The sequence below is a fragment of the Lissotriton helveticus genome, chromosome 9 (genome assembly GCF_964261635.1).
Source record: "Lissotriton helveticus chromosome 9, aLisHel1.1, whole genome shotgun sequence".
In the NCBI taxonomy this organism is placed as follows: domain Eukaryota; kingdom Metazoa; phylum Chordata; class Amphibia; order Caudata; family Salamandridae; genus Lissotriton; species Lissotriton helveticus.
Window position 1 is genome coordinate 1,173,191,057 of NC_136070.1, and position 27,523 is coordinate 1,173,218,579.

General features: G+C 43.6%; 1 protein-coding gene across 1 annotated transcript in view; it reads right to left on the minus strand.

Annotated features, from left to right (window-relative positions):
- Nucleotides 1-27,523, minus strand: part of LOC144783434 (contactin-3-like) — a 206,584-nt gene that overhangs the window by 38,939 nt on the left and 140,122 nt on the right. Inside the window, exons 8-10 of the mRNA XM_078662414.1 lie at nt 21,292-21,362; nt 16,850-17,084; nt 9,510-9,625 (exon numbers count right to left, since the gene is read on the minus strand). Of these exons, the coding sequence (XP_078518540.1) occupies nt 9,510-9,625; nt 16,850-17,084; nt 21,292-21,362 (422 nt within the window). The remainder of the gene's footprint in view (nt 1-9,509; nt 9,626-16,849; nt 17,085-21,291; nt 21,363-27,523) is intronic.

The window sequence follows — 27,523 nt, forward strand, 5'->3', positions numbered from 1 at the left end:
AATAGATATGGTAAAAAAGAATCTTTAGGGCACGTAGGTATTGATGGTGAAAAACAATTGGTCAGTGAGGCTGAGAAAGTAGCTGATGACATAAAGCTTTGTGAGTCATCCATATAAATGGGACAGGCCAAAATGAAAATTAGACATAATGCAATAAAATAAAAGAGTGGTAGTGTAGGCAGAAAATAGAGGGAATAGTGGCATGAGAACAGTTGCTCGGTAGAATATTGACATTCTGCAGGATTTGCTGCATGCTGTTGAATAATGTCAGTGCCACCCAGGCCAGAAGCTTGGGGCTTTTTGACGAGACAAGAAGGGTTGACAGTTGTAATTTGGTTTTATATAGCACTCAAATACCTGAGGGTATCTTAGTGGTGGAGGTTAAACATCAAAGAAAAAGCAGTAAAGTGGGAGCAGGGCACTGCATTTAACTGAAATATTCAGTCAAGAGTCAGGTCTTCAGTTGCTTCCTGAATTGTAACAAGCTGGGTTGGCAGCATAAAGTTAGTGGTAGTGAGTTTCCCCCAACAAAAGCAGAAGGTCCTTCCACCCCATCTTGCTTTTTTATTCTGGGGACAATTATTATTTTAGCAGAGCTGGATCATAAGGTACCTACTGGCGGTGTACCAAGTTAACAGATTCTGAAAGTATACAGGACCAGTCTGGTGAAGCGCTTTATGGACCAAGCAAAGTGCCTGTCAGCAGGAGACTGGACTACGGCAACGCACTCTATGCAGGAATTCCAGCCAAACACCTACGATGACTACAACGCATCCAAAACGCCTCCGCCCGACTGATCGTCAACGTCCCCCGCCGCAGCCACATCACCCCCCACCTGAGAGTCCTTCACTGACTCGCCGTTGACAAGAGGATAACCTTCAAGCTCCTCACCCACGCACACAAAGCACTGCACAATGCCGGACCAGCCTACCTGAACAGCAGACTCAGCTTCTACACCCCCACCCACCAGCTCCGCTCCGCCAGCCTTGCCCTCGCCGCTGTCCCCCGCATCCAACAAACGACCTCCGGCGGCAGATCCTTCCCCGACCTCGCCGCCAAGACCTGGAACATCCTCCCTACCCACCTACGGCAGACCTAAGACATACTCACCTCAGAAGACTCCTCAAGACATGGCTCTTCGAACAGTAGCGGCCCCACCCCCCCCTCAGCGTCTTGAGACCCTCACTGGTAAGTAGCACGCTTTACAAATACTCTGATTGATTGATTGATTGAAAATGATCCTCTCCCTGACAGGTAGCCAGTGCAGGCCCTGCAATGACTGGGAAATAGATGTAAACTTAAACATTTCTAGAAGTATTCTGGCTGCTGCATTCTGTATGGATTGAAGTTTCTTCACCTGTTGCTTATGGGCACCCAAGTATAGGGCATTACAGAAATCAATTTTGGAGGTAACAATTGCCACCATCACAGTCTTTTGTAGATCCTGGGGAATGAATGGGAAGATCTTCTTAAGGATCCTAAGCAAAAAGAAGTCTGAAGAGGTGATTTGATTTATTTGTTCTGAGAAGCCTAGTTTAGTGTCAACAAAGACATCGAGGTTTCCCACTTTTTGCTCCAGAAGCGGACTGAGATCAGAGGGCCACAATAATGAGTTACAGAAGGTGGTGTCCCTTCCAAAGAGCAGGACCTCGGTTTTGTGAGTTCAACGTCAGGCAATTTCTTTGCATCCAGCTTCGATGTGAGACATGCAGCTACAAAAGTTATTTTCCTCCTTTTTGACGTCTGATGATATAGATACCACAACACTGCAAGACCATAGCTACGGATGAGATTGATCAAAGGGGTAACATAGATGTTAAAAGGTGTGGGGCTAAGAGAGGAGCCCTGAAGGACCCAACAGGGAAGGGAGACAGGAGCAGAACTAACTTCTCCCATCTCCACTAGCTGTTGCCTGTCACCATGAAACGAGCTCAAAGCCAGTGTGGAGTCCCGAAAGCCCAACAACTGGAGCTGGTTTATGAGGAGCAAGTGATGGACTGTGTCAAAGCTCTAATAAAATTAATGTGGTTTTGCCTCCCTTGTGCATCACCATCTTCAGATCTTCCCCTTGTGGGAAATGCAAGGCATCAGACTCACCCACAATAAAGTCTCCATCTCAGCTTTGCATGCAAACTCAGTATGATCTGGCTGAGACGTTCGAGGGGTTAAAGAGGGCACATCTGGAGGCTGGAATGAACAGCTCTTGAGTCCTCAGTCTCAAACTGGGAGGTCATGTTGACACCCACCATTTTCTTTCCCCTGCAGATATTGCAATGATTTGTTTAAGTGGTTTCATGCTTACAGTGCTTAAAGTGGTACCCCATACACTTCTCCTATTGTTTGTATAAAAAAGTGGGCAACGTTTCATCTGTTCCTTTTCCTTGTGTGTTCAAACAGAAGCATCTTCGTGAAGCTGAATGCTCTCCATTACTATGGTAAACATCCTGCACATCATGGAAAACAGAGGCTAACACGCATTGGTAAATGCATTAGGTTTCACCTGTGTAATTAATAATAAGCTGTTTTTTGTTCTAAGTTGCAGCTTGCTGAGCAGTTGTACAATATAAGTTACAGAAAGTCTGTTAAAGTGTTATTACTTGTTTATGTACAAAAAGGCAATATATTGTGCTGTTACTAGTGGTAAAGTGCAGGGAAGTAATAGCAACATTTTGAAATATGAAATGAAAGAGGGAAATAATAGTGTTAATTGATGTAATAGCAATGTTATGTGATCAGAGGAATTCTAACAACTTTTGGACCTGGTGCCACTGCACCTGCTGCACCATTCAAATCATGCCCCTAGTGCATGCAAGATAACTGCATTTGTGACTGCCTTTTTAGTATTAAAATATTGCAGTATATGGTGATTTAGAGGGGTTCCTAGAGCTTTGGGCCCTGGTGTCACTGCAACTGTCGCACCGTTGGAATGATGACCCTAGTGCCTGCAAGTTACTGCTCTTGTAACTGCTTTTTTAGTAGTGAACTATAGCATTATTTGGTGCTTCGTGGGGTCACAAGAACTTTTGGCCCGGAGCCACTGCACCTGCTGCACCATTCAAATCAAGCCCATTTTAACTGAAAGATAAAAGCAATTGTGTCTTCCTATAAAGTAGTAAAATATAGCAATATTAGGTGTTTAGAGGAGTTCTGACAACTTTTGGGCCCGGTGCCACTGCACCTGCTGTAGCATTCAGATCATGATGCTGATGTCTGCAAGGTAACTGTACTTGTGACTGCCTGTTTAGTAGTAAAATATAGCAATATTTGGTCCTGGAACTGCTGCACCTGCTGCACCAATTAAATCATGACCCTATTGCCTACTAGATAAATGCACTTGTGACTGTCATGTTTAGTAGTAACATTTAGGAATAATATAGGTTTAGTTGGGTCCCTAGAGCTTTTGGCCCCAGAACCACTGCACCATTCAAATCAAGTCCCTTTTAACTGAGCGGTAACTGCAATTGTGACTGCCTGTTTAGTAGTCAAATATAGCGATATTATGTGTTTAAAGGTGTTTCGACAACGTTTGGACCTGGTGCTACTGCACCTGCTGCACAATTCAATTAATGACCCTTATTCTTGCAAGATAATTGCACTTGTGACAGCCTATTTAGTCGTAAAATATAGCAATATTTGGTGTTTAGTGGAGTTATGAAACTTATTGCCCCGTTGCCACTGCACCTGCTGCACTGTTTAAATCAAGCTCATTTCAACTGCATGGTAACTGCAATTGTGTCTGCCTGTCTATTAGTAAATATACCAATATTATTTGTTTAGATGTGTTCTGACAACGTTTTGACCAGGTGCCACTGTAACTGCTGCACCATTCAAATCATGGCACTAGCTCCAGAAAGAGAACTCTAATTGTGACTGCCTGTTTAGTTGTAACACTCAGCAATAATCCATGTTTATTGGTGTACCTAGAGCTTTTGGTCCAGGTGTCACTGCACCTGCTGCACCATTTACATCAAGCCCCTTTTAACTGCAGGGTAACTGCAATTGTGACTGCCTGTTTTGTAGTAAAATATAGCAATATTCAATATTTAGAGGAGTTCTGAAAACGTTTGGTCCCTGTGCCACTGCACCTGCTGCACCATTCAAATCATGACCCTTTCGTCTGCAAGGTAACTGCACTTGTGACTGCCTGTTTAGTAGTAAAATATCGACATTTTAGGTGTTTAGTGGGGTATATAGAGCTTTTGTGTCCTTGTGTCACCACACCTGCTGCACCATTGAAATCACAACCCTCTTGTCTGCAAGGTAAGTGCAGTTGTGACTGCCTGATTAGTTTAAAATCTTAGCAATAATCTGGGTTTAGTGCAGTCCCGGGAGCTTTTGGTCCCAGTGCAGCTGCACCTTACATTCAAATCAAGTCCCTTTTAACTGCAAGGTAACTGTAATTATGATTGCCTGTTTATTAGTCAAATATAGCAATATTGTGTGTTTAGAGGAGTTCTGACAACTTTTGGGCAGGGTTCTACTGCACCTGCTGCAGCATTGAAATCATGGCCCTCTTGTTTGCAAGATAACTGTACTTGTGGCTGCCTGTTTTGTAGTCAAATATAACATAGCTCTTGAATATTAACTTTATTTTTAATGTGCAATGTTTATTATAACATTTAGATTTTTATCAGAATGACCAAAAACAGTACTTTAAAAAATAAATCAGATAATGCCTAAAAAGTACAAAGAAAAGTATTGAGTCATGAACAGGAAATGCCACAAACGTTCTAAGGCTAAAGCATCTTCTTTACACAACTGAGTAAAAAAAGCAAGCATTCCAGCATACTGTTAGATACTGTCTGACTTTTCCCTGGGAAGATATCATATCGTGACTGTGTGACTGTCATTGTCTTTCAGTATTTTTTGTCACTGTTAGCATCTGGTTTCTTTAGTGATTGTACTTTTCCCTGGGCGCTTCCCCCCACCCCCTTTTTTCACTTATGTACCCCAGCCTGCCTCTTCTTTCCCCGCCGCTGCCCAGCCCCTCGCCGCCCCAATCCCGCCTCCCAGCTGCTCCTCCCTCCCTCCCTCCCAGCCTTAAATGGCGGCCGCTGTGTGGCCGCGCCGCTGGCGCGCCGGAGGCGCACCGGAGGCGCACCAGAGGCAAGCCTGTCTGCGCCCCTCTGCGCCTGGACCGCGCCCAGTGCCAGGACCCCTGGACCCCGCACACGCCACACCTCCAGACTCCGATACGACTTCAACACCCTCCATGCTCTCAATACCGGCCGAGACCACCATTGCTTCCAGGCCGCACCGAAACGCACCCACGGAACATTCTCCTGCCACAACTGCAGCTTCACATGCGACAGAACCACCAAACCTCCGGGGACCGAACCCAACCACCTCCGCTGCATCCTCCTCAACACCCGCTTAGCACGCAAACACGCTGTCGAGCTCTGGGACCTGCTCGAGACATCCGCCCCAGACATCGCCTTCCTGACCGAGACCTGGTGGAACGACTACTCGGCGCCCGACATCGCCATAGCCATACCAGACGGTTACAAGATCTCCCGCAGAGACCTTACCAACCGCACCGGAGGAGGAATAGCCAAAGTCCACCCTCTGGGTCCACACCCTCACAGACAACTGCCTCAACTCCGCCGAACTCCTCCACTTCCGAATCCACACCAACCCCAACACCACCCTCAGAGGAACACTCGTCTCCAGACCTCTCGGACCTCGGGCCCTCTTCAGAAACTCCATCGCCGACCTCGCCAGCACCCACGCACCTCGACGGACTACATCCTCCTCAGGGACCTGAACGTTCATCTAAAAAACAACAACGACGCCAACTCCACCGCCCTGATCGACAACCTCGCAAGCCTCGGCCGCCGTCAACTCGTCACTCAAGAACTTCCGGCCCATCTCCCTGCTCCCCTTCCCGGCGAAGGTCATCGAGAAAATCGCCAACATGCAGCTAACCCGCCACCTCGAGGACAACAACATCCTAGACCCATCCCAGTCAGGATTCAGACGTAACCACAGCACCGAGACAGCCCTCATCGCAGCCACAGACGACATCAGGCACCAACTAGACAACGGGGAAACATCAGCCCTCATCCTCTTGAACCTGTCAGCTGCCTTCGACACGGTCTGCCACAGCGTACTAAGAACACGCCTCCAAGAAGCCGGAATCCAGAAGAAGGCCCTGAACTGGACCACGTCCTTCCTCTCCGGCAGAACCCAGAGAGTCTGCCTCCCACCCTTCCGATCCAACGCCACTGAAATCATCTGCGGCGTACCCCAGGGCTCTTCCCTCAGCCCAACCCTGTTCAACTTCTACATGGCCCCCCTTGCACAAGTGGCCCGCCAGCACGACCTGAACATCATCTCTTACGCTGAAGACACCCAGCTCATCCTCTCCCTGACCAAGGACCTACACTCTGCCAAAACCAACCTCCATGAGGGAATGAAAGCAGATTCTGCAGGACTCTGACTAATGGTAATACTCGTGACAACTCTTCAGTGTTATTCTGAGTCCAGGGTCCAGTGTCTGGGGCACAGCTAAAATCCTAATTCGAAAAGGAGGTACAATCCGGGCTTTGACCTAGATGGCACCAAGGCTGAACAGTTAAGGCCTGGTCCTTAAGCTTGTGGTGGGTTTAGAAATTTAGCTAGAGGTAACCCTTTCATGTAGTAAAATATAATAGGCCCCATACAATGAAATCGCCACCATGTGTAGAGATCTCAACTCTTCCTCTCTCTATATTTCATATAGCTAACCTACATAATCACAGGTGGGATTGGGGAGGTGCAAGGCAGGTGGCTGCTAGCATACGGAGGAGGCAAGAACCCATAGCTAGTAATAACTAACCTCTATGGGCAATTTAAATGCTCAGGCTAAAGCACGGTTCCCCCCAGAATGTGTACCATACTCTTTGTGCACATGGACACTGCATCCATAATTTACATTGTGTACTGGCCTGGGAGTCTGGGGTACCAGTATAAGGGACTGAATATATTATTCGCCAAATGTGAAGAGTGGGTTACACTCACAAGTAATACCAAGCAAAACATGCTTGTTTTCCTGCAAATCTGCAAATTATAAGACTGCCAACAACTGTCTGTCCCTCTAATGTCTGTCCAGTGGTGTGATGGTACCATTCCTAAGGATTACGGGCAGAGGTTTGCGTGGTCCGGGTCCCTCTGGGTCTCATTAGTAATTAAAAATGGACATTGAAACGGGTCCGTATAGAGGCACCAATGGGATCTCATTAACTTTAATGGCAGAAACACTGATCGTTTACTGAACAACGAATGTAAAAAGGATTAAGGTAATCAATGTCATCGATTTAATTTCTATTTCTATTTAAGTTTTACTTAATCTTGCATTTCCTAGGAGTGTTTGCTATTTCCAGGATGTTGTGTTTATATATATTTTTGTGTAGCATGTTACTCTTGTGAAGTTTAATCTTTGAACTAGATCATCTCCATGAGTTTCGATTGGGCCAATTGTGAGCTCTGGAGTTGAGGATAGAGCCAGTGCGAGTTTCTCCAAGAGCCTGTCAGTGGGTCATAAATAAGTTCAGCATACATGTGGTCATCCAATTCTTGGCCTTTATGGAGAGAACACATCTCTCAGTAATGTTAAAATCAGTCTCTCAATTGCCTGCTTAAGCCACACCCTTAATTACATAAGCTGCACTGCTTTTGAGAGCCTCCACTTTAAAGCCCTGGTTACGCCACTTTGGATGCATTTTCTTTTCCTACAGAGGCTGTCACTCTATTGGGTAGGAACATTCCTCACAATAAATGGAACACTTCTAAGGAAACTCATGTTGTGAATTTTCTTGAGCAGACAATGTCAAAATAGTAAAGTCAGAAGTTGTGTGAGAGAGTGAAACAGTGCCTGAGACTTCTGAGATTTCTGTAGGACACTGAATCCAGGCTCCTTCCACTGCATGCAGGGGATATTCATGCAGGACAAGAAGAGCAGATGGTCGGATGAGCTCAGAGATCTTCCTGATTATTGTGGACACTTGGGGCCCTGTTTATAAATTTCTGGTGCAGCACAGTGTGTCACCTTTGTGCACAGCATCACAAGAAAAGGGCAGGAATGCACTGTATTGAAAAGAATATGACACATTCATACTGTCTTCCCTGCGCTGTACAGTTTTGGCTGCCTAGCACCAACGCAGGCACGCCTGTGTTGTAAGGAGGATTGTTTTGTGCAGGCAGGGGTACCATGCTCACACTTCCATCCCCAGGAACCACTTATGCACCCACTTGTAGTCCATTGTCTTCAGTCAGGAGAAAGCCATTTCTGTAGTGCGGAGGCTCATTGTTCAAGAATCTAAACAAACTCAAGCAAGAAAGTTCCTTGAATCAGAGCAACTATGTCCTCTCTGCATGTTAGTTATGGTCAGAGTCTCACTGATTAATCAGAATATGATCAGAATAATAATATAACATTTACACACCATTAGACATCAAAAGTAAAATTACCTATAACGTTTCATGGGTTTAACTATTGATTTAATGGCCCAGGTGAAAATCAATAAGGCAAGTCCTCACATAAGGCAAGTCCTCACATCAGGCAAGTGCTCCACCAAGTTGATAATCATGATATACACATGGGGCGGCTCCTCCTCTGTGGCAGAGGAGCGTCGCCCCACTGCCTGCAGAGGCAAACGAAAAATAAAAATGATCTTAACCCCTTGGGCGGGCCGCGATTCTGCGCCTGTGCGGCCGTTTTAATGAGTGGGTGGGTTCATGATGGCCCCCAGCCGTCATCAGCACACGCCCACCGTGATGCATGACGGCTGGGGGCCGTCATCAGCATGGAAGGGGTTAATGCAGACCGTTTTATTTTTCATCTTGCAGCTGAGTCTTGGGGGGCGGGGCCACAGGACTAAAGCAGGGGAGAATGGAGTGGTGGGCCCTGCTGCTATGCCCATGAGGGTTTGGCTGGCTGTCTCAGGTCGGCCAAAACCTTATGTGCACTGACATCTCTCAATCCAGCTGTATTTCTGGGTGGAGAGATCAGCAGGCACAGGCCCCAGGCGGAGCTCAAAACCAGTGCACTTACCCCAATCACTACGCTGCTCTCATGTTGAGAGCAGCATCTGGATTGGCCGCAGGCAAAGCTGGAAGATTCAGCCTTTGAAAATAGGAGAAGCTCGGGGAGCAGCGGGGTGAGCGAAAGACTGGCATGTAAGTTTTCTTTTAAAATGTTTTATTTTAGCCCCTTCGGGCTGCCCCCTCCCCAAGTGTGCTTCCCTCCTCCGTGCTTTCCCCCCCACCCCTCCACATTTTCTTTACATCAGCCGCTACTGGATATACATTGCCATTTAAAAAAAAAAAGATTTTATTTTTACAGCACATACAGCATTCACAGAAGTGCACCAAACATCCACATTTTTGAAGTTGTACTGCAGAGAGGAACTCTACTTTTTAATTCACAAACTGAAATTATGCATGACACTAAAACAAACAAACAAAAAACTGAAAAAAACAATAAAAAAGCATGTAGATCCCTGGAAATAGATCATAAATTGAGATTTTACCTCATACCCTAAAGTTCGACCAGTGTTGATTTTCCATGAAATGGCTTCCCATGAAACCATAATGACCGAGGCCGATAGACTCCGTGCTGAAATTGCAGATGGTGCCACTGTGGGTTCTGTGTTTCCATGAAAAAGTAAGCACATCGGGTTTATAATAAATAAACAAAGTCGTGCATTTTTTTCAAGTAAAACAAAGGTAAATATTATTGATTTTTATTTTTATATATCAGTACGACTGCTTTGGAGCTTACAAAAGCTGGAAATTGCAGCTTTATTACCACCTCACCGCAAAATAATATTTATTCAACTTTGAAATTATAAGACTTTGGAAGGATTTCAAAGTGTGACTGAAGGTTTCATGCAGAAACCAAATACGACGCCATGTCCCTCCAGGTCATTACAGACACTGAGGCAGATTAATCAAGGCTCTGCCCAGGTTCTAAGTCATCAAAAGACAACCAAAGCAGCGTAAAGTCTTGATGATCTTTTCATCATCAAATCTTTATTTCAGCATACAGCCATAAAAGAGCAGAAAAACAATACAATTCAAATCTCTAAAAAATAATATAAATAAAAACAGTTAGTAAAAAAGTAATCCAAAACAGATTAGGATATAACACCGATCAGACGGGGATGCTTCTGTTAAGAGGACTTTATACATCATGTAAAAGACTGTGCAACTGGAAGGCGAACTGCTGAGTTAATCCCACATTCATAAAGCGCAAATTTAGCAGGAAAAAGGGGGAGGCATCAACTACCGCACGGCGCCTTGTGAACATGAAAATTAACAGCTAGCGATATGGTGCCTCAGCCTCTATGTCACCTGATTTGGTTAATGGGAAACTAAGGGGCATATTATCAAGAAATGGTGTTAAAATTATCGCTGCTTTAGCGGCAGGAAACAGCAGCTGAAGCGGCTATAATGGGTTTGATAATATGCCCTTGTGAATTCCCATAGAAGCCCATGTTCTGGTGTGAACATGGGCTTCTATTGGAATTCTCAAGGGAATATTATCAAGCCCAATATGGCCGCTATAGTGGCTGTTTCCTGCCGCTAAAGTGACGATCATTTTAATTGTTTTGACCACAAAGCAGGCACTCTGAAGGGGTCCAGTGCTGTTTCCAGGGGTGGCATAAGATCATTTGATGCGAACACGCAGAGACGTCTGAGCATGAGATCATACTTCTTGGCCTCTGAGAAGAGCGCAGGTACAATATGGCTGAGAACCCCAAGCTGCGTATGAGGACATGACCACCCATGCAGGCCCTTTGCTTGTTAATAGTAGCCTTATCAATGACAAATGATGAAAGTGTGATGTGAAAACAAAAATAGGGCTGGCTCTATTCAGCAAGGCTGAGCCTATATAGTAAGTAACAAGAGAAAATGCCAGTGCTGATAATATTTATTTCATACTAGCATTGATCAACCACAAACAGAAAATTAATTCCAGAGAGGGTATTGCTGTTTAGTCGCAATTTTATTTTGTAAAAAGTCAACAATTTTGATATAAATTTTACTGTACATTAGAGAAGAACCAAGGAAGATAATCAAAAGATGGACGGACACATTATATTACATTCAACTGAAATCATCAAACATTCAAAAATTCAGTCATATCACATTCGCAACACATTCAAACTTGACTCAAGCACACTACGTAAAAGAACCGGGCCTGCTTAAATTTGATAACAAATTGAAAACTATTTTTTGAAAATAGTACTAAACCAAAGAATTTTTTACTATCAAACTTTCATTCTAAGTTGATACACATGGTTAATGTACTCAAAAATTGTAAGGGGTTAACAAATCAAATGAACTCCTATACAAGGAAGCAGACCATAGGGATGTTAGGCCTACGCGTTTCAAATCTCCTTTAATTCAGCGGAGATTCTCATCAGGGCCTCAGGCGGCTAAAGAGAGAAAAGAGAAAACATACACATAGAATGATTTGTAAACATAAGTGCTAACAGATATGGTATGACAAGTGCAACCATTGCATATACCTGATATTTTACATAGATGAGGGGGGGAAAAATGATGGCCATGAATACTCAAGAGTACATTCGGAGTCTCAAAACTTAGTGAAACACACAGTCTAAGGCAACCACGGACAATAAAATGAAAAAGAATGGGACTGTGAATGCTATCAAGAACTTTCGGAGAGACAATCCAATCCCGGGAAGGGGGGGTTGGGGTCGTGGGTTAGCCACAGTGGGGATAACGCATTCCGGGATAACTTACCACGGATATTGCTATCCGGGAACCTGCGTGGGTCCAGAGGACCAGGGGAGCTTCTCTGAAATGAGCCCGCCTGTAATTGAAACAGAACACTGTAATGGAACCGTGATGCTAAATAGATTGACTAGTATGACTAGCAAATCATAATAATATTGACTTACCGCTCTGTAAGAATCAGGAAACACAGGCGGTAAAAAGGAGAAATGCCAGGATGAACAATCTGAAATTAGAATAGAGCAGTTCAAAAGTGGCCCTGTGCAGGTGGGGTTTTAGCACACAGTTCACAGGTGAGTCAAAACCGGCAAAGGAAGAAGAATAAAGGCAGATACCTTTCAAATTGGAGTGGAAACGCCTGGACGAGAGGCGTCGACTTAAAGGAGAACCGGAGACCTCATGGATTTGGGGGGACGAAATGTGGAATTGTCAATCCACCAGCTTATGAGCCTGGAAAATTGAAAAAGCGATAAAAACCCATTAGCGCCAGCGAGTGAGGGTTGGGGGTGTAAAGTAGTAATTCAGGAAAGAGACCTCGGCGTGTCTCACCTATGAAGGAGATTTTCGTCACATCACTTGGCTGAAGGAGGCGCATTAAATCACCGGCACAGGCAGTTAAATGGCATGTGCTGAAAAAGAAAAAGGAACGAGGGGTAAATAGCAGTACAAAGCCAAGCGGAGAAGGTCTGCGCATATGTCGAGGCAGTTAGGGGGGCTGGTGCCAGCTCTTACCGAGGAGACGTAGTCAAGGATTCCAACCGGCGTGAGGGGTCCCGGCGGCGTCAAAGCGAGTACTAATCACTCGCGCAGGCGTGTTGGCCCGCTGGATGGTACGCTACCTTTTGTACACTGCGCAGACACTGCCTCTTCAACGAGGGGGCGGTTCTGCACATCATGGTCGGTGCATGCGCGGTAGAGAGACACTCTCCGCGAGGGAAGGGCATATTGGGATAATTTACAACAGAAAGAATAAAGGGGAAGAAGATTTATGATAAAAATAAAAATAAATATAAAATATATAACGAAATGGAGTGATTAGACTGCACGGTGGATCGGGGATGTTTCATCATGAATTGAAGGTTAGCTCAGAAGCAAGGCTGGAAACCCTAATGCTAGGAGAAAAAAGACTCGAGGGTGCCAGACATGTTTTATCTGAACAGGGGTCATAATTTAAAAATTTCAGATAGCTCATTAAGACCTGACACAGCCGTGTCAAATTTCACGATTAGCATCGCTTCCCTTTTGGATAGCTGGAGGCTCAAGTCGCCTCCTTGCGGATCTTTTTCTATCCTGGAAATCACTGTCCATTGAAACTCATTGAGTCCATGTTGCATTCTAATCCAATGGTTGACCAGCGGAGCGTTGTCCACCTGTCTCTTCAGTCTCGACTTGTGTTGTGAAATGCGTTGGCGCACTTCTTGCTCAGTTTTGCCGATGTAGAGGCAATCGCAAGGGCATTTTATGCCATACACAAGGAATTTTGACTTACAATTACTGAATACCTCGTGTTTCCAGGATATTCCCTTGTGCTGAAAAACGGAACCCTGTATGGTAGTTGCACAGCATAGACATGTGCCGCATTTGTGATGGCCTAATATGGGTGCCAATCCCATCATTTGACGGAGAGATGGTTGGGTTTTAGTTGGCATGGCAGCCCTCACCAGATGGTTAGCAACGCTGTTCTCTTTCTTAAACGCAAACAGGGGTGGGTCTCTCAAACTTACATCCAGATTCTTAACCAAATGCCAGTTTTGACTGATAATGCCCTTCCCTCGCGGAGAGTGTCTCTCTACCGCGCATGCACCGACCATGACGTGCAGAACCGCCCCCTCGTTGAAGAGGCAGTGTCTGCGCAGTGTACAAAAGGTAGCGTACCATCCAGCGGGCCAACACGCCTGCGCGAGTGATTAGTACTCGCTTTGACGCCGCCGGAACCCCTCACGTCGGTTGGAATCCTTGACTACGTCTCCTCGGTAAGAGCTGGCACCAGCCCCCCTAACTGCCTCGACATATGCGCAGACCTTCTCCGCTTGGCTTTGTACTGCTATTTACCCCTCGTTCCTTTTTCTTTTTCAGCACATGCCATTTAACTGCCTGTGCCGGTGATTTAATGCGCCTCCTTCAGCCAAGTGATGTGACGAAAATCTCCTTCATAGGTGAGACACGCCGAGGTCTCTTTCCTGAATTACTACTTTACACCCCCAACCCTCACTCGCTGGCGCTAATGGGTTTTTATCGCTTTTTCAATTTTCCAGGCTCATAAGCTGGTGGATTGACAATTCCACATTTCGTCCCCCCAAATCCATGAGGTCTCCGGTTCTCCTTTAAGTCGACGCCTCTCGTCCAGGCGTTTCCACTCCAATTTGAAAGGTATCTGCCTTTATTCTTCTTCCTTTGCCGGTTTTGACTCACCTGTGAACTGTGTGCTAAAACCCCACCTGCACAGGGCCACTTTTGAACTGCTCTATTCTAATTTCAGATTGTTCATCCTGGCATTTCTCCTTTTTACCGCCTGTGTTTCCTGATTCTTACAGAGCGGTAAGTCAATATTATTATGATTTGCTAGTCATACTAGTCAATCTATTTAGCATCACGGTTCCATTAGAGTGTTCTGTTTAAATTACAGGCGGGCTCATTTCAGAGAAGCTCCCCTGGTCCTCTGGACCCACGCAGGTTCCCGGATAGCATTATCCGTGGTAAGTTATCCCGGAATGCGTTATCCCCGCTGTGGCTAACCCACGACCCCAACCCCCCCCCTTCCCGGGATTGGATCGTCTCTCCGAAAGTTCTTGATAGCATTCACAGTCCCATTCTTTTTCGTTTTATTGTCCGTGGTTGCCTTAGACTGTGTGTTTCACTAAGTTTTGAGACTCCGTATGTACTCTTGAGTATTCATGGCCATCATTTTTACCCCCCTCATCTATGTAAAATATCAGGTATATGCAATGGTTGCACTTGTCATACCATATCTGTTAGCACTTATGTTTACAAATCATTCTATGTGTATGTTTTCTCTTTTCTCTCTTTAGCCGCCTGAGGCCCTGATGAGAATCTCCGCTGAATTAAAGGAGATTTGAAACGCGTAGGCCTAACATCCCTATGGTCTGCTTCCTTGTATAGGAGTTCATTTGATTTGTTAACCCCTTACAATTTTTGAGTACATTAACCATGTGTATCAACTTAGAATGAATGTTTGATAGTAAAAAATTCTTTGGTTTTGTACTATTTTCAAAAAATTGTTTTCAATTTGTTATCAAATTTAAGCAGACCCGGTTCTTTTACGTAGTGTGCTTGAGTCAAGTTTGAATGTGTTGCGAATGTGATATGACTGAATTTTTGAATGTTTGATGATTTCAGTTGAATGTAATATAATGTGTCCGTCCATCTTTAGATTATCTTCCTTGGTTCTTCTCTAATGTACAGTAAAATTTATATCAAAATTGTTGACTTTTTACAAAATAAAATTGCGACTAAACAGCAATACCCTCTCTGGAATTAATTTTCTGTTTGTGGTTGATCAATGCTAAAATGATGAAAGTGTAGCAGCTTTGTTTGTGATACATTTAAAAGCGACATAATCCACAGGGGTGTGCCAAGCATCTTCAAACTGGGGTGCTACATTTGAGTGCTGTAGTGCTGGAAACACACAGTACTTTATGTGGGCCTGCCTTTTTATTTTCAAAACAACACTGATGTGCCAGCAAATTAACTTTGGCTGCCCTTGTCCTCTTGCAGCAGAGAATGGTGTCCTGCGCTGCGGGAATAGTCAAGTGCTTCTCAGCATTGCAGGTTGAGCCTGGCAGCTCCTTCCCTGTGTGGAATGCTGGGATACGAAGTCCCACCCCAGCTGGGCCTCAAAAATGCTAGTGTAAAGTATGTGGTAAAAAGCAGCAGAGAAGCTATTTATTTTCCAGCACAAAACCTCTTTTGTACAATAGATTGACTTTCCCAAGTTACTAACCCTGCTACCTGCCAAGGTTTTCTATGTGAAGCCCAATCTATTAAAACCTGTGTGCAGGGCTTTAGGCCAGAAAATTATACCTCCTTGAGCCAGTTGCAGGGATAGAGAAAGGGTTTCCTTTCTCCAAACTGCACCTCACATATAATAGATGGGAAAGTTTAAAAGTAAGTCTAAGTATTGAATGTTGTTCTATGTGAATCCTTCTAGTACAAAAACAAAGGGGCCCATTAGGATGGTGGGTGGATTGTCCCCGCCAGGCCGGCGGTTGCCGTAGCGGGCACTGGGTAATCCCCCGTAGGGCCGCACGGGTGGGGGCTGGATTTGGGCCCCTGAGGGCCGTTTTTGCAGCATAGCTGCAAAAACAGCCCTGTAACAAAATAGGCCGAAAACCTGCCCTGGCAAAGAACTCGGCGGCACCCCCACGCCCCCAGGGGGGCCGGACGAGCACTTTGCCAGGGCCGGTTTTGGTTCCCAGTCCGGCCCTGAATCCGCCCGCCATCCGCTCCGGAATGACCCCCCGCCATATTAGTATGGCTGGGGGGTCCACGGCGGACGGAAAGGGTTTATATGGTGGCGGTGTCTATCAGACACCGGCAGCCATATTAGGATTGGCCTTTGAAGATGCTTTTCCGTGGCGGCATTGCCGCCACGGAAAAGCATGTTGTCTTTACTATGGGGGCCCCCTGCGGGCCCCCATGGTGAAGGCGAGTGGGGGTGCACATGGGATGTAACTGTGGTACCCCCTACATTTGCATACACAATGTGGCAGGAACTTTGTGTATGCAAATACATCCAATGCATTCATAACATTGCGGCGGGTGCCGGTGTGAACACCGCCCGCCGCAATGTTATGAATCCATTATGTGCATCATAATAGCCTTGGCGGACCGCCGCTCCGATCGCGGGTGGTCTCGTTTTGCACGGGGCCATCCTAATGGGGCCCTATGTTAGAATCACGTGAACACCTTTGCACACTGGTGAAAAGATGTGTGTTTAGGAAGTCCCAAATTACACTACTGTTTGCCAAAAGAGGAGCAGCGTCATAGCTGACCTGCCATTAAAATTAGGTTTTGTAAATGAAATTCCTACGTCTGCTTCAGCAGTTCAAACTGTTAAATAATTGATATTATAGTGTATTGAACATACCTTCCTCTGCAGAATACACAGTTTCCACTGGGCTAAAAGGGCCTTCTCCTTTATTGTTATATACACCAACTTTAACTTCATATGGAGAAAAAGGCAAAATGCTTTCATTTCGGAAGACGTATTTTCCCACATCTGGAGATGTAACAACAGTCTGTATCCATGTGGTGGTGCCAGCTGGTCGAAAGGCGATAACATATCCAAATCCTTCTCCATTTTGTAGTTCTTCAGGAAGAGGCTAGAATGGTAGGTAACAAAGAATTGGCTAGTGTTATAATATCTTGAAGCGAGCAATAACTATAAAAAACGAGTAGATACATTTCTCTAGCACAGTCCAGTTGTGACTCCTTGTCTGACCTGTAGTTTAGGGGAAGACATATCCCCTACCACAAAGGATTTTTCTAGTCAAAGAATTATATGACCTTACAGAAGGAAGTTATTTCATACATTTTAGGATGCCCTTGGTCTCTTTGCTCCATCTTAGGAAAGAGAAGCAATGCTTGTAGATTTGATAAATAACTGTGGATTTTAACAATTGTAATTTGTTCTAAAATTACATTTAAAGCAGTTTATTATAATTCACTTTCAAAATAGATATATTTCGGAATTAGTGGTAAATACAAATAAATTAATGTTCTTTTAATGAACGTAATCAATAATAAACATATACATACTACCATAAATGTCTTGTTTATTGTTAACCACCTCAGTGGTACTCATTTTTATCAAGCTTAGGAGGATGGAAGAATGATTAGACCTACTGGGATGGGAGCATGCAATCATCAGATCAACAACAGAATCCTGTAGTGCAGCGTTTTCCAAACTATGGGTTTCGGCCAACTGGCGGGTTGTACGCTGAGTTTTGGTGTGTCGCAAAAGTACAAGCAATAAACAAGGATCCTTTAAGTTCAGTATTTGTCTGTCAAATCTGCTGTGGTTCAAAAACAGATGTCATATGTCAGGCTATGTTTTCTACCAAATTGCTGCTTTTTTGACATGGGGATTGGTGTTTACAAACTCCTCCCACTTTTCAATCAGAGAAAGTAAAGTGAATTATGTAACAATATTGCTGGGTTACAGGTGTTTGAAATGAAAGGCTATGGGGAGTCATTTTTTTGTAACACACACTATCATGAAAATACCTGGAAATGAACAGTACACATTTTGCAGATGCAAACATTTAGCGTATATTTTGTTATTCTGAAGTGTGATGGAAACAAAGATTTTAATAGGATCCAAACAAATCAAGTCACTTTACTTGGTGGTGCACAAATGATAAATATTTACAGAAACCCGATTTTTTACACATTTCCATTTGTGTGCAATATAGTTTTATCAGTAAAACTGGCTGCCTGTAAAAAATTAGTGCGCATTTCAGTAGAAATTCTGCTGTTTGTAAATGACATTATGCTACCAAATGATGCTTTAGTTCCATTAAATAATGGCCCACCACATGTCCATTAAAGCTAGGTGGATTGCGAAGGTTTGGATATCTTAAAACTGGCATGTGGTTGTGAAATGTTTGGTGACTACTGCTGTCGTAGTTGCCTTAGTCCAATAATAGATCAAACCCAGAGAGAATACTGTAAATGATCACAGAAGAGTAGTGAAGTGCTTCGTAGTTATAGTGAATTAGTAACCAGTTAGTAGTGAGGATATTAGATGTGGGATTCAAACCCTTCACCCCCCTTGAAGACCTAAAGACTGTAGTGCAATCCCAAGCTAGACTCTGGACTACAGTATTACAACGATCAATGGTACCCCCAAAAAACCCCAAAAACTACCTTGTCCCTATGAAATCACACTGGAAGGAGCAACTAGAATCCTCTTTGGGGAAAGCCGGTATGATCACATCACTTCCACACTTAAAAAAATCAACTAGCTACAAGTCAAAGTGAAAAGTATTTTCAAAGTGGCCTGAATAACCTACAAAGCTCTCTATGGTGAAAAACCTAACTATCTTGCAAACAAACTATCAAAAGCTGGTCGAAAGGGGCGTTTGCCAAGCTCTTACACTCTACTCCTGATTCTGCCCAAATTGAAGAAAGAAAAATTACTCACCCGTTTGCTCTCTAGGAATGCGCCTAGAATTTCGAATGCACTACTACAGAATCTACAGAATCTAAGTAACACTCAATCATTCGTACACATCAGAAAAAATCCTAAATTAATTCTCCTCAACAAATACCAGAACCATTTCTCCTGGAATAATCAACGTCCCTGGATACACTTCCCACTCATCCTTCTAAGAGCCTGAACTTCTCTACCTCTGGAAATACCTGTGCATTTACTCCTACCTCTGTAATAACCTAGCATTGTTACCTCAAAAAAACTACAGCATTCATCTGCTACATCTTCTACTGTATATTTTTACCCTGTATTTTTCTCTTATGCATTCCTTGTAATTGCTGCTGTGCAAACTCTGTTACGCACTCTGATACCTTCAGGTCAAGTTTGCACCATATAACACATGAAAATTAAATAAATAAATAGGTTTTGTAGTGTTTTTCTCCATATTGTAACAAATTGTTATGGAGGCTTTCTGTTTCTGTCCATGTTACGCATGTAGTGCAGCAATTTAGTGGAACGCCTACTGCAACACCCATTGCCCACCCCTTTCACACTAAGGGCCCGATTACGAATCGATCTCGCTAGGAAAGCCCTCCGTACTAATCAGATCCGGAGAGCTTTCCAAGCGAGACGAGCGAGTACGATGCAACTGTATGCTTATGGACTTAGTTCGCTCGGACTCCCATTGAACTCTAAGGGAGCCTGTGTACAGACGCGTACACAGGCTTCCATAGCAAAAAGGGGTGGGTGGGGAAAAGCGTACACCATATGGCACGCACACAATGGTGCCCACCACACTGTGCATGCCTGGAATGGGAGGAGCTAAGGGCACCCCCGTGACAGATTTGGAGGGCCGTAGGGTGAAGCAGGGCCTGCTACGGCCCCCCAAAGTACGATTCCTATAGCCATTTCATTTCGCTGAGACCGATGCGAAGTGGCTGTCTGAATCGTGCATCGTGCACTCTCGGAATTCACTCCACTAAGCAGTATGATTCGGCTCCGGACGAGTCGGACGGACAGATCCGGAGTCGGAGATGACTCGCCGCGCGGACATGATACTCGCATCGTACTTGCTGGTCAGGAACGGGGGGCGGTTCGGTCAGAAACATGGGCTCCAAATCGGACTGGCACACTCCGGATCCCATTCAGAGCCCTTCCCAGTGAGATCGGAATCAGGCCCTAAGTATAGCGTGAAAGGGTTCTTTTTCACAAGGCAGCATTAAGCCATGTTAAGTGACTTAATGCCACCTTATAAATAAGGCGAAGCCCATATCGCCACCACATCAGTAAAAGTGACTTTGTGGTGGCAATAGGGGCTTGACAATATGCTTCTTTGTGTTCAGATAGGCTTCCTCTGAGTCTTTATCTCTTAAATATTCTTTCCTTCTTAGTGTATGACTCCTCATCATTTATTTTATGATTCGTTATTCATTAATTCTACTGGCTACACAATATAATTTTATGTCAAGCAAAGAGAGGCTTTGATCCCCCTTTGTAAAATAGTTACCTCCCCAACTCTGGTGTTGGTGAGTGATAGAAAGTTTGCAACCATGACAGTGGTCATAAACTGTTGATACATGCTTACAAATAGAATGGCAACCAACTTTCATGCCCCTCCCTATTTGTGATTGGCAAAGGGACACAAAAGCTTTTTTATGACACTGAAATACCTTTGCGACCTATAAACGTTTTTTTCTAAACACTGTAAACAGCCTTCAGAGGTCAAAACCCCATGATATTTCAAATTACAGGGTTTTAGACTGCAAAAAGACTTTGTACACCAGGCCCAGTGTTCTCCAAACTAGCAGCATTCACACCATAATTCGGTGATGAGTGGGAAAAATAGAAAAACAACGTTGATGCTAGCCTGCTCATTAGCAAATATGGAAGTACTACAGTTTCGGCATTCACCATTTTGTATCAACACTTAGAGCAAAAGAGTTGTCCATCAGAAGGATTACCTGGCTCAGCTAATGCTACTTTGTTGGATTCATTCTGATGGACCAAAGCATTCATATGACAGGCAGGGAGGGAGTGTTTAAATTACAAATAGAATTGGGTGAACATTTCCATTTGGCCTCATATCACGTGGGTTTCATGTTATTTGCATATTTATAGACCTGTTAAGCTATCGCAGCCCCAAGCGGAGAGGGGTGCAGAATCCCAAATGCTATGCATCTCACTCCGACTCTCGCTCCATTTCTTTTTCCTACTAAATGGCTCTCATTGCCTCCACACCAGTGCCATTAATGCTCAAGACATAATAAAATAATCTTCTTAGGCTGAATAACAGCAATAAAATGGAGAAGAAAAATAATGTTCTTCATTGACATACTGGTATTGTTTCTAAAGACATATCCAAATAAGAAACTTACATCCCATGTTATAACTAATTCTGACTTGCTGCCACCTCCACCATTTACTTCGGATGGGGCCATCTCTGGTACTGAAAAAAAGAAATACAATATAATTATATTGTAATATAAAATCAGCCATTCTTCACATATTAAATTTCAAATGGTTCATTGCATCTCCTTCATGGAAGTAAAATGATAAACTAATCAAATTAATGTTCACTTTGCTTCTGCGTTGCAAGTAATGATAGATTTTATAGAGTGCTGGACTATCCAAAGATAGCTAAACTTTGCTTTTCCAATACCCTGGATGGGGAAAATCTAGGTTATGGTTTAGGGAACATTATTAGATGATATTAAAAGTGAGCAGGATTCTAAAAATCACAGATGTACAGCAGAACTGAGTGTCAAACTACAGCAGATTCCAATTAAATGTTGTTTTTCTAATTTCTGCCTTCTGGCAATGCGGGTTGGGGAGGAGACTCTCAGAAGATAAAAAAGAATGCTACAAGATCCTTCTACTGCTAGCTAAGTGAAGACATGTCAATAGGACCAAGATATAAAGTTGTGGTTTTTCACCTCAGATGGAATGCTGGCTATTCTATAAAAGGCTTCCACCCATCAATGCGCCCTGTCTTTCGTCCTTATGTGTATTTGACAAATAATGTTGGCAACATCAAACTCCAAATACAACTCACTGGCAATAAACAGCCTTTTTAGGAAGAAATGCCAGAAACCGGTCCCAGGATGCTTGTTTCCGGTCCAGGGAAGACATGGCTTTGGCAGTTCAGGCTGGACTGTTCCCATGGGGCACAGGGTCCGACTGATTTGCATATGGCCATGTCTGAACTGGGGTGGCGGAGTGAGCTAAAGAATGGAGATGGATTAAACCCAGATCAGTTGACTGGGGGTGAGTGTTTGATTTGCTCAAACGCTCTGTCCATCATCCCCTTTTGTATCGCTTTGTTCGCCCTAAGTTGGCTGGGTATGCTCAGACGTGAGTCCCTTGGTCACTTTGCCACTGGATTCAAGCTAGCCTGGCTGATGACAGCGAAATGCCAGAAACCGGTCCCAGGATCCTTGTTTCCGGTCCAGGGAAGACATGGCTTTGGCAGTTCGGGCTGGACTGTTCCCATGAGGCACAGGGTCAAACTGATTTGCATATGGCCATGTCTGAACTGGGGTGGCGGAGTGAGCTAAAGAATGGTGATGGAATGATGGATCCTTTTGAAAAATAAGATGGGAATCGCAGATCAGACTTATCGAGCAGGCACTCTAGAACAGAACACAGGGCCTCAAAATCCTTTTAGATTCATACTGCATTCTGATAGGATTCCAGAGAAAGTTCAGACTTTGGAGCACTCAGTTTTGAAAGACATTAAAAAATCCAGAGGATTAAATAATTTCCATAATTTATCTTGGGACAAGAACAGTGCAATCACAGTGCAATCAAACAAAACAGAAATAACTATCAAACCTGCCAAAAAGGGTGGGGCTTTATTTTTTTGTGATTAATAGAGCAAACAAATGTGTGAGAAATAACCATTGTGATGCACCATTAGAAACAAATATCAAACCTAGAAATGAGTAGATAACTTGTGTAACTATATTATCTCCCACCTCAAATGAGGTGCATAAAACTATTAAAACAACTAGCAAGTCAAATCCAACCAAATATCTATGACAGACTTTAAAAAAAAAAAACAAGACGAAGAGCCCACCAACATGAAAAAGGATCACCATGATCACTATTGTAGAAAGAATGAATGACTCCACCACGAGGCAATGATTGTATTTATCAATATATTTGCAGTTACAATCTTCACTTGAAAGGGTATAAAGATCTTTAGAACTCTTCCAAACGAGTGTCCCCTGCCATAATTCTAGTTGTACCAACATTTTGACGTACGCATCATAAAAAATTAATAACGTGATACATAGATAGATTGATTGATAGATAAACAATGTTTATTCTCTAAAATATATGTTTGAGCCAGCTTGATATAACAAATAAATTACCAAGATAGATGAGGTGCATACAACATATCTCCAATACATACAATGTGTTCTTTCTATGAAAAGATGTAGTTGAGCAATTTTAGTAGGTAAGAAACAAGTAAAATATATCTAATTATGGTCTCTAATAAAAAAAGAGTTCTGTATTGCTCATTAAATACACCCAAGATATCAACTGTAGTTACACGCTCCCGCTTAATAAATAATGAAACCAACAGGAGATGTGCATGCTGTGGTAAACAGTGATATCAAAGGCACTGAGACAGTGCATCACACTATGATGACTTAATGGAACATTTCCCTTAACCTTAAATACCATAGAGGGAATGTTAGACTATCTGAACTGAGTATATTTGCTCACTGAATATGATGTACTACACCAACCACTCTGAAACTTGCCTACTCCTTACAAATGCCTGCCTAGTTCTGAAGCATCCACCTTGAAATCTCAGATCAGTTAGCCAAGATCTACAGTCTTCCCATGCACTTAATCATAAAAGCATTGGAGGCCGATCAGCCCCAGGGCTCTTCCGTATTGAACTCTATATCCACCCACCTGAGACTTAAAAATAACTTCAACAAATTCAGGTAATCATTAAAATGCACCTCTTTACTATGGCTTTCAAGTAAACACATTGCCCTAGGAGAAAACATGTCTAATATACGCAAGCCTTGCTGGTCAGACATCAACAGCCCAATCTTCTGTCTGAAGCGGCCTTCGCACTTTCTCATTTCTAAGGTTTTGTCAACTGAATTATTCTCTAGTGGGACTAGTAGACTGCATTTAGATTGGGTTGTACCCACCCTGTGCATTGTCTCTTTACTCACTACCACTGGCATCCAACATAGCACTCAGAGGCCATTGAATGGGATGGTTAGTAGCGCTTAAGAAAAACGCCAAAATTGTAAATTAGAATAAGATTCTGGGATACAAAATATCTTGCAATTCAGAGAATCAGTTTTTAACTCCTTACTGGTATCTATCACACTTTTATTACTATCAGTGCACTCGAACTAATCAGTTATAGATGCTACTTTATTAAGTGCACTGTCAGTAGAATAGCACTGTAAGAAATTGGATTACTAATTAATGGAGGTGAAAGCCTTCTGAAGCAGTAACCACAATCCTTCTCAGGAGAAAGTCACAAGCATACACTAAATTAATCTGTGCTCAAACCTCGAATAGCTTGGCACCGAGCAGTCAGGCTTAACTTAGAGGCAATGTGTAAAGTACATGTGCAACACTTTAACTAGTAACACAGTGGACACAAAAGGATCTCACACCAGTTTAGGAGCATAGAGTAATTTGTAATAAATACAATATGATAAAAATGACAAAAGTCCAACCAGAAGAACAGAAGATATGCAATTTTTAAGATTTTAGTGAAAATAGCACCAACAAGCACAAATCACCAACAGTGGCTTTCTGGATGCTCTGGGCTGGAACAAAGTCACAACTTCAGGCTGATTGCAATGGAGTGTGGGCCAGCTACTGGGACCCACTTACACCCGCTGAACAAAGTACCCTCAATCCTGGTTTGCATGCATTGCAAGGATTTTCATTGAAGATGCATCACTCAGTGGGAGTGAAGTGTCGATTCCAAAGTGTGCTGAGGCTGCAATGCAAGGTCCTGCTCCATCTTCGACCATCACATCAACGAGGGTTTGCGATGTGAAGTCCGGCACTGGAGACGCGATGCGCAGTTGGGCGATGTGTCGGTTCTGAGAAGCTGTGAGTCTGCAATGAGGAGTCCAGCGTTGTCATCGAGGCTGCCATCAATGATAGATGCGAAGGCATGTGCCGGGGATGCTTTGCACAGTAGCAGTTCCAAAGAAGCTCCGCAGGCAATGCGACCCTTTGTGAAGGGCAAGATTCATGCATCAGCGCCAATGCAGCAGTCTGCTCGAGGTTGTACCATGCAGGAGGGGAGATTCATAATGTCCGCTGGATCAAAAGAGGCTGGCAGACCACCTTAGGCCCACTTCCAATGGTCCAGTAATAGGGTGACACCACTTTGCAGGGTAGACTCACAGATGGCAGAGTCCAGATGCTAAGGGAACATTTTAGAACCTTCGGTTCCTGAAGCTCTAGTCAGTTGGCCAGCCAACTAGCCTTGGGAGTCACTCTGGGGTCCTGGGTTCAACAGGTTCAGTACTTCTTACCCAAGCAATAGGGGAGGAGGCAACAAGTCAGCACAGAAAGGAAGCAGTCCAGCAAGACAGTAGTCCAGCATAACAGCAGTCCAGAAGAGTTGAAATCATTTTGGCACAAAAGCAGTCCTTCTTCTACAGATCCAGAAGTGTATGGAGCGGTTGACTTCTGAGGTCCAGGTTATATATCCATTTGTGCCTTTGAAGTGGAGGAGATGCTGCTAAAGTCCCCAGGCATCCTGCTTTCCCTGTCTGGGCTCTAAACCTAGTACAGGGGTACAGCACTTTGTCTGGTGGCAAGACACAGCCTATTCAAGTGTATATAGGGTTGTGCCCAGCTACGTCCTCCCATCTTGCTACTGTTTCGCCTTCAGGCACATCTAAGCTCTCTCTTATGTGTGACTGTCTATGAGGAATAAACAAAGTTCAATATCAGGTACACCCAGTCTTCTGACACAGGATTGGGCTACAGACACTATATGGCTAAGGCAAAAAAATGCCAACTTTCTAAAAAGTGGCATTTTCCAAATTTTAATTTAAAATCTAACTACACCATCAATTAGGATTTTACATTACAATTCCAGACACACCAAAAATAATCTGGTCACCTGCTCCCATTTGGAAATTACAACTTACACAATGTAACAGGATTACAAATGTAAGAATTTGTCACTACTAAGACATAACAAGCTTAAACGCATATGTCCTACTTTTTATACAGGCTATGCCTGCCCTCTGGGCTGTACAGGGGGTGACATGTGTATCAAAAAAGAAGGTTTGTCCCTGACAAAAGGTTTAGATTGCCAGGTCAAAATGGCAGCAACAAACTGCACACACAGACTGCAATGGCAGCCCTGAGACATGTTTAAAGGGCTTCTTAAGGAGGTGGCACAGTTAGTGACAAAATAGACTGTTTGACCCTACCAAGACATGCCACACAATAAAGGCACATGTCCTACCTTTTACTTACACAGCACCCTGCCCTTAGGGCTACCTTGAGGCCTACTTTAGGGGTGATCGATATGTAGTAAAAGGGGAGTTTTAAGAAACTGGCTAGAAGTTTTAAATGCCAAGTCAAAGTGGTAGTAAACTGAGCCTGCAGGGCCTGCAGTGGCAGGCCTGAAACATGTTTGAAAGACTACTTCTGTGGGTGACACAAGCAGTGCTGAGGGCCTAGTAGTAACATTTAATTTACAGGCCCTGGATACATGTAGTAGAACTTTACTAGGGACTTACAAGTAAGTTAAATATGACAATTGGGGATAAACCGTGTTACCATGTTTTGAGGAGTCAGCAGAGGTACAGAGTCCTAAGGCCAGCAAAAAGAGATCCTCAAAAAATGAAGGAAGAAGGCAAAATGTTTTGGGGAACACCAGTCTAAGACTAACATGCCCTAACAGGAACTATATAAATACCTTAAAGAAAATATCATAAAGCAAAAGGCAAATTTGTCTGAGGGGTTTTTAGTTAAGATGAAAGCACATATGATCTATGTAAGAATAACTTAGGACATAGGATACATCTTAGATTTGTTAGTGAAGATTGCAGATAAGGGCATGTGCTTAAGGCAAAAGAATATAGACCCCAATAACAAATTTAAGCGTTGATACAGTATACAATGTCACTAGTAAGCTCCCAAATTTACACCTATGGAAAGTGGATAGAAAATGTGATGAAAGTCGAAAATGCTCCAATGTGACAAAAGATGAAAATGGCCCCAGCTGAACATCAACTGGGTGTTAAAGAGGAATCCAACCAACGTGTTCTAAATTTCCCAATATAAAAATCTAAATATTAAACATATTCAGCTGTGTTGAAGTGCAGGAATAAGAATGGTGAAAAAAGAAATAGACAACATCTAGATACAGCATGAATTAAGAGATCCCATCTAGTGCCATTTCCCTGATACAGACCTCCAACAGACACTCAATGAAAAGCCCTGCACTGAACATGTCAAATGCAGATTAAAGAAATGACAATGTAGGTCCACAGAACATGAACCTCATCATTCAGTTGAGAAATTATAAGTGGCCCAATACTATATATGGGACAAAAGAACACATGAAAAGAATTCAAAATACGATGG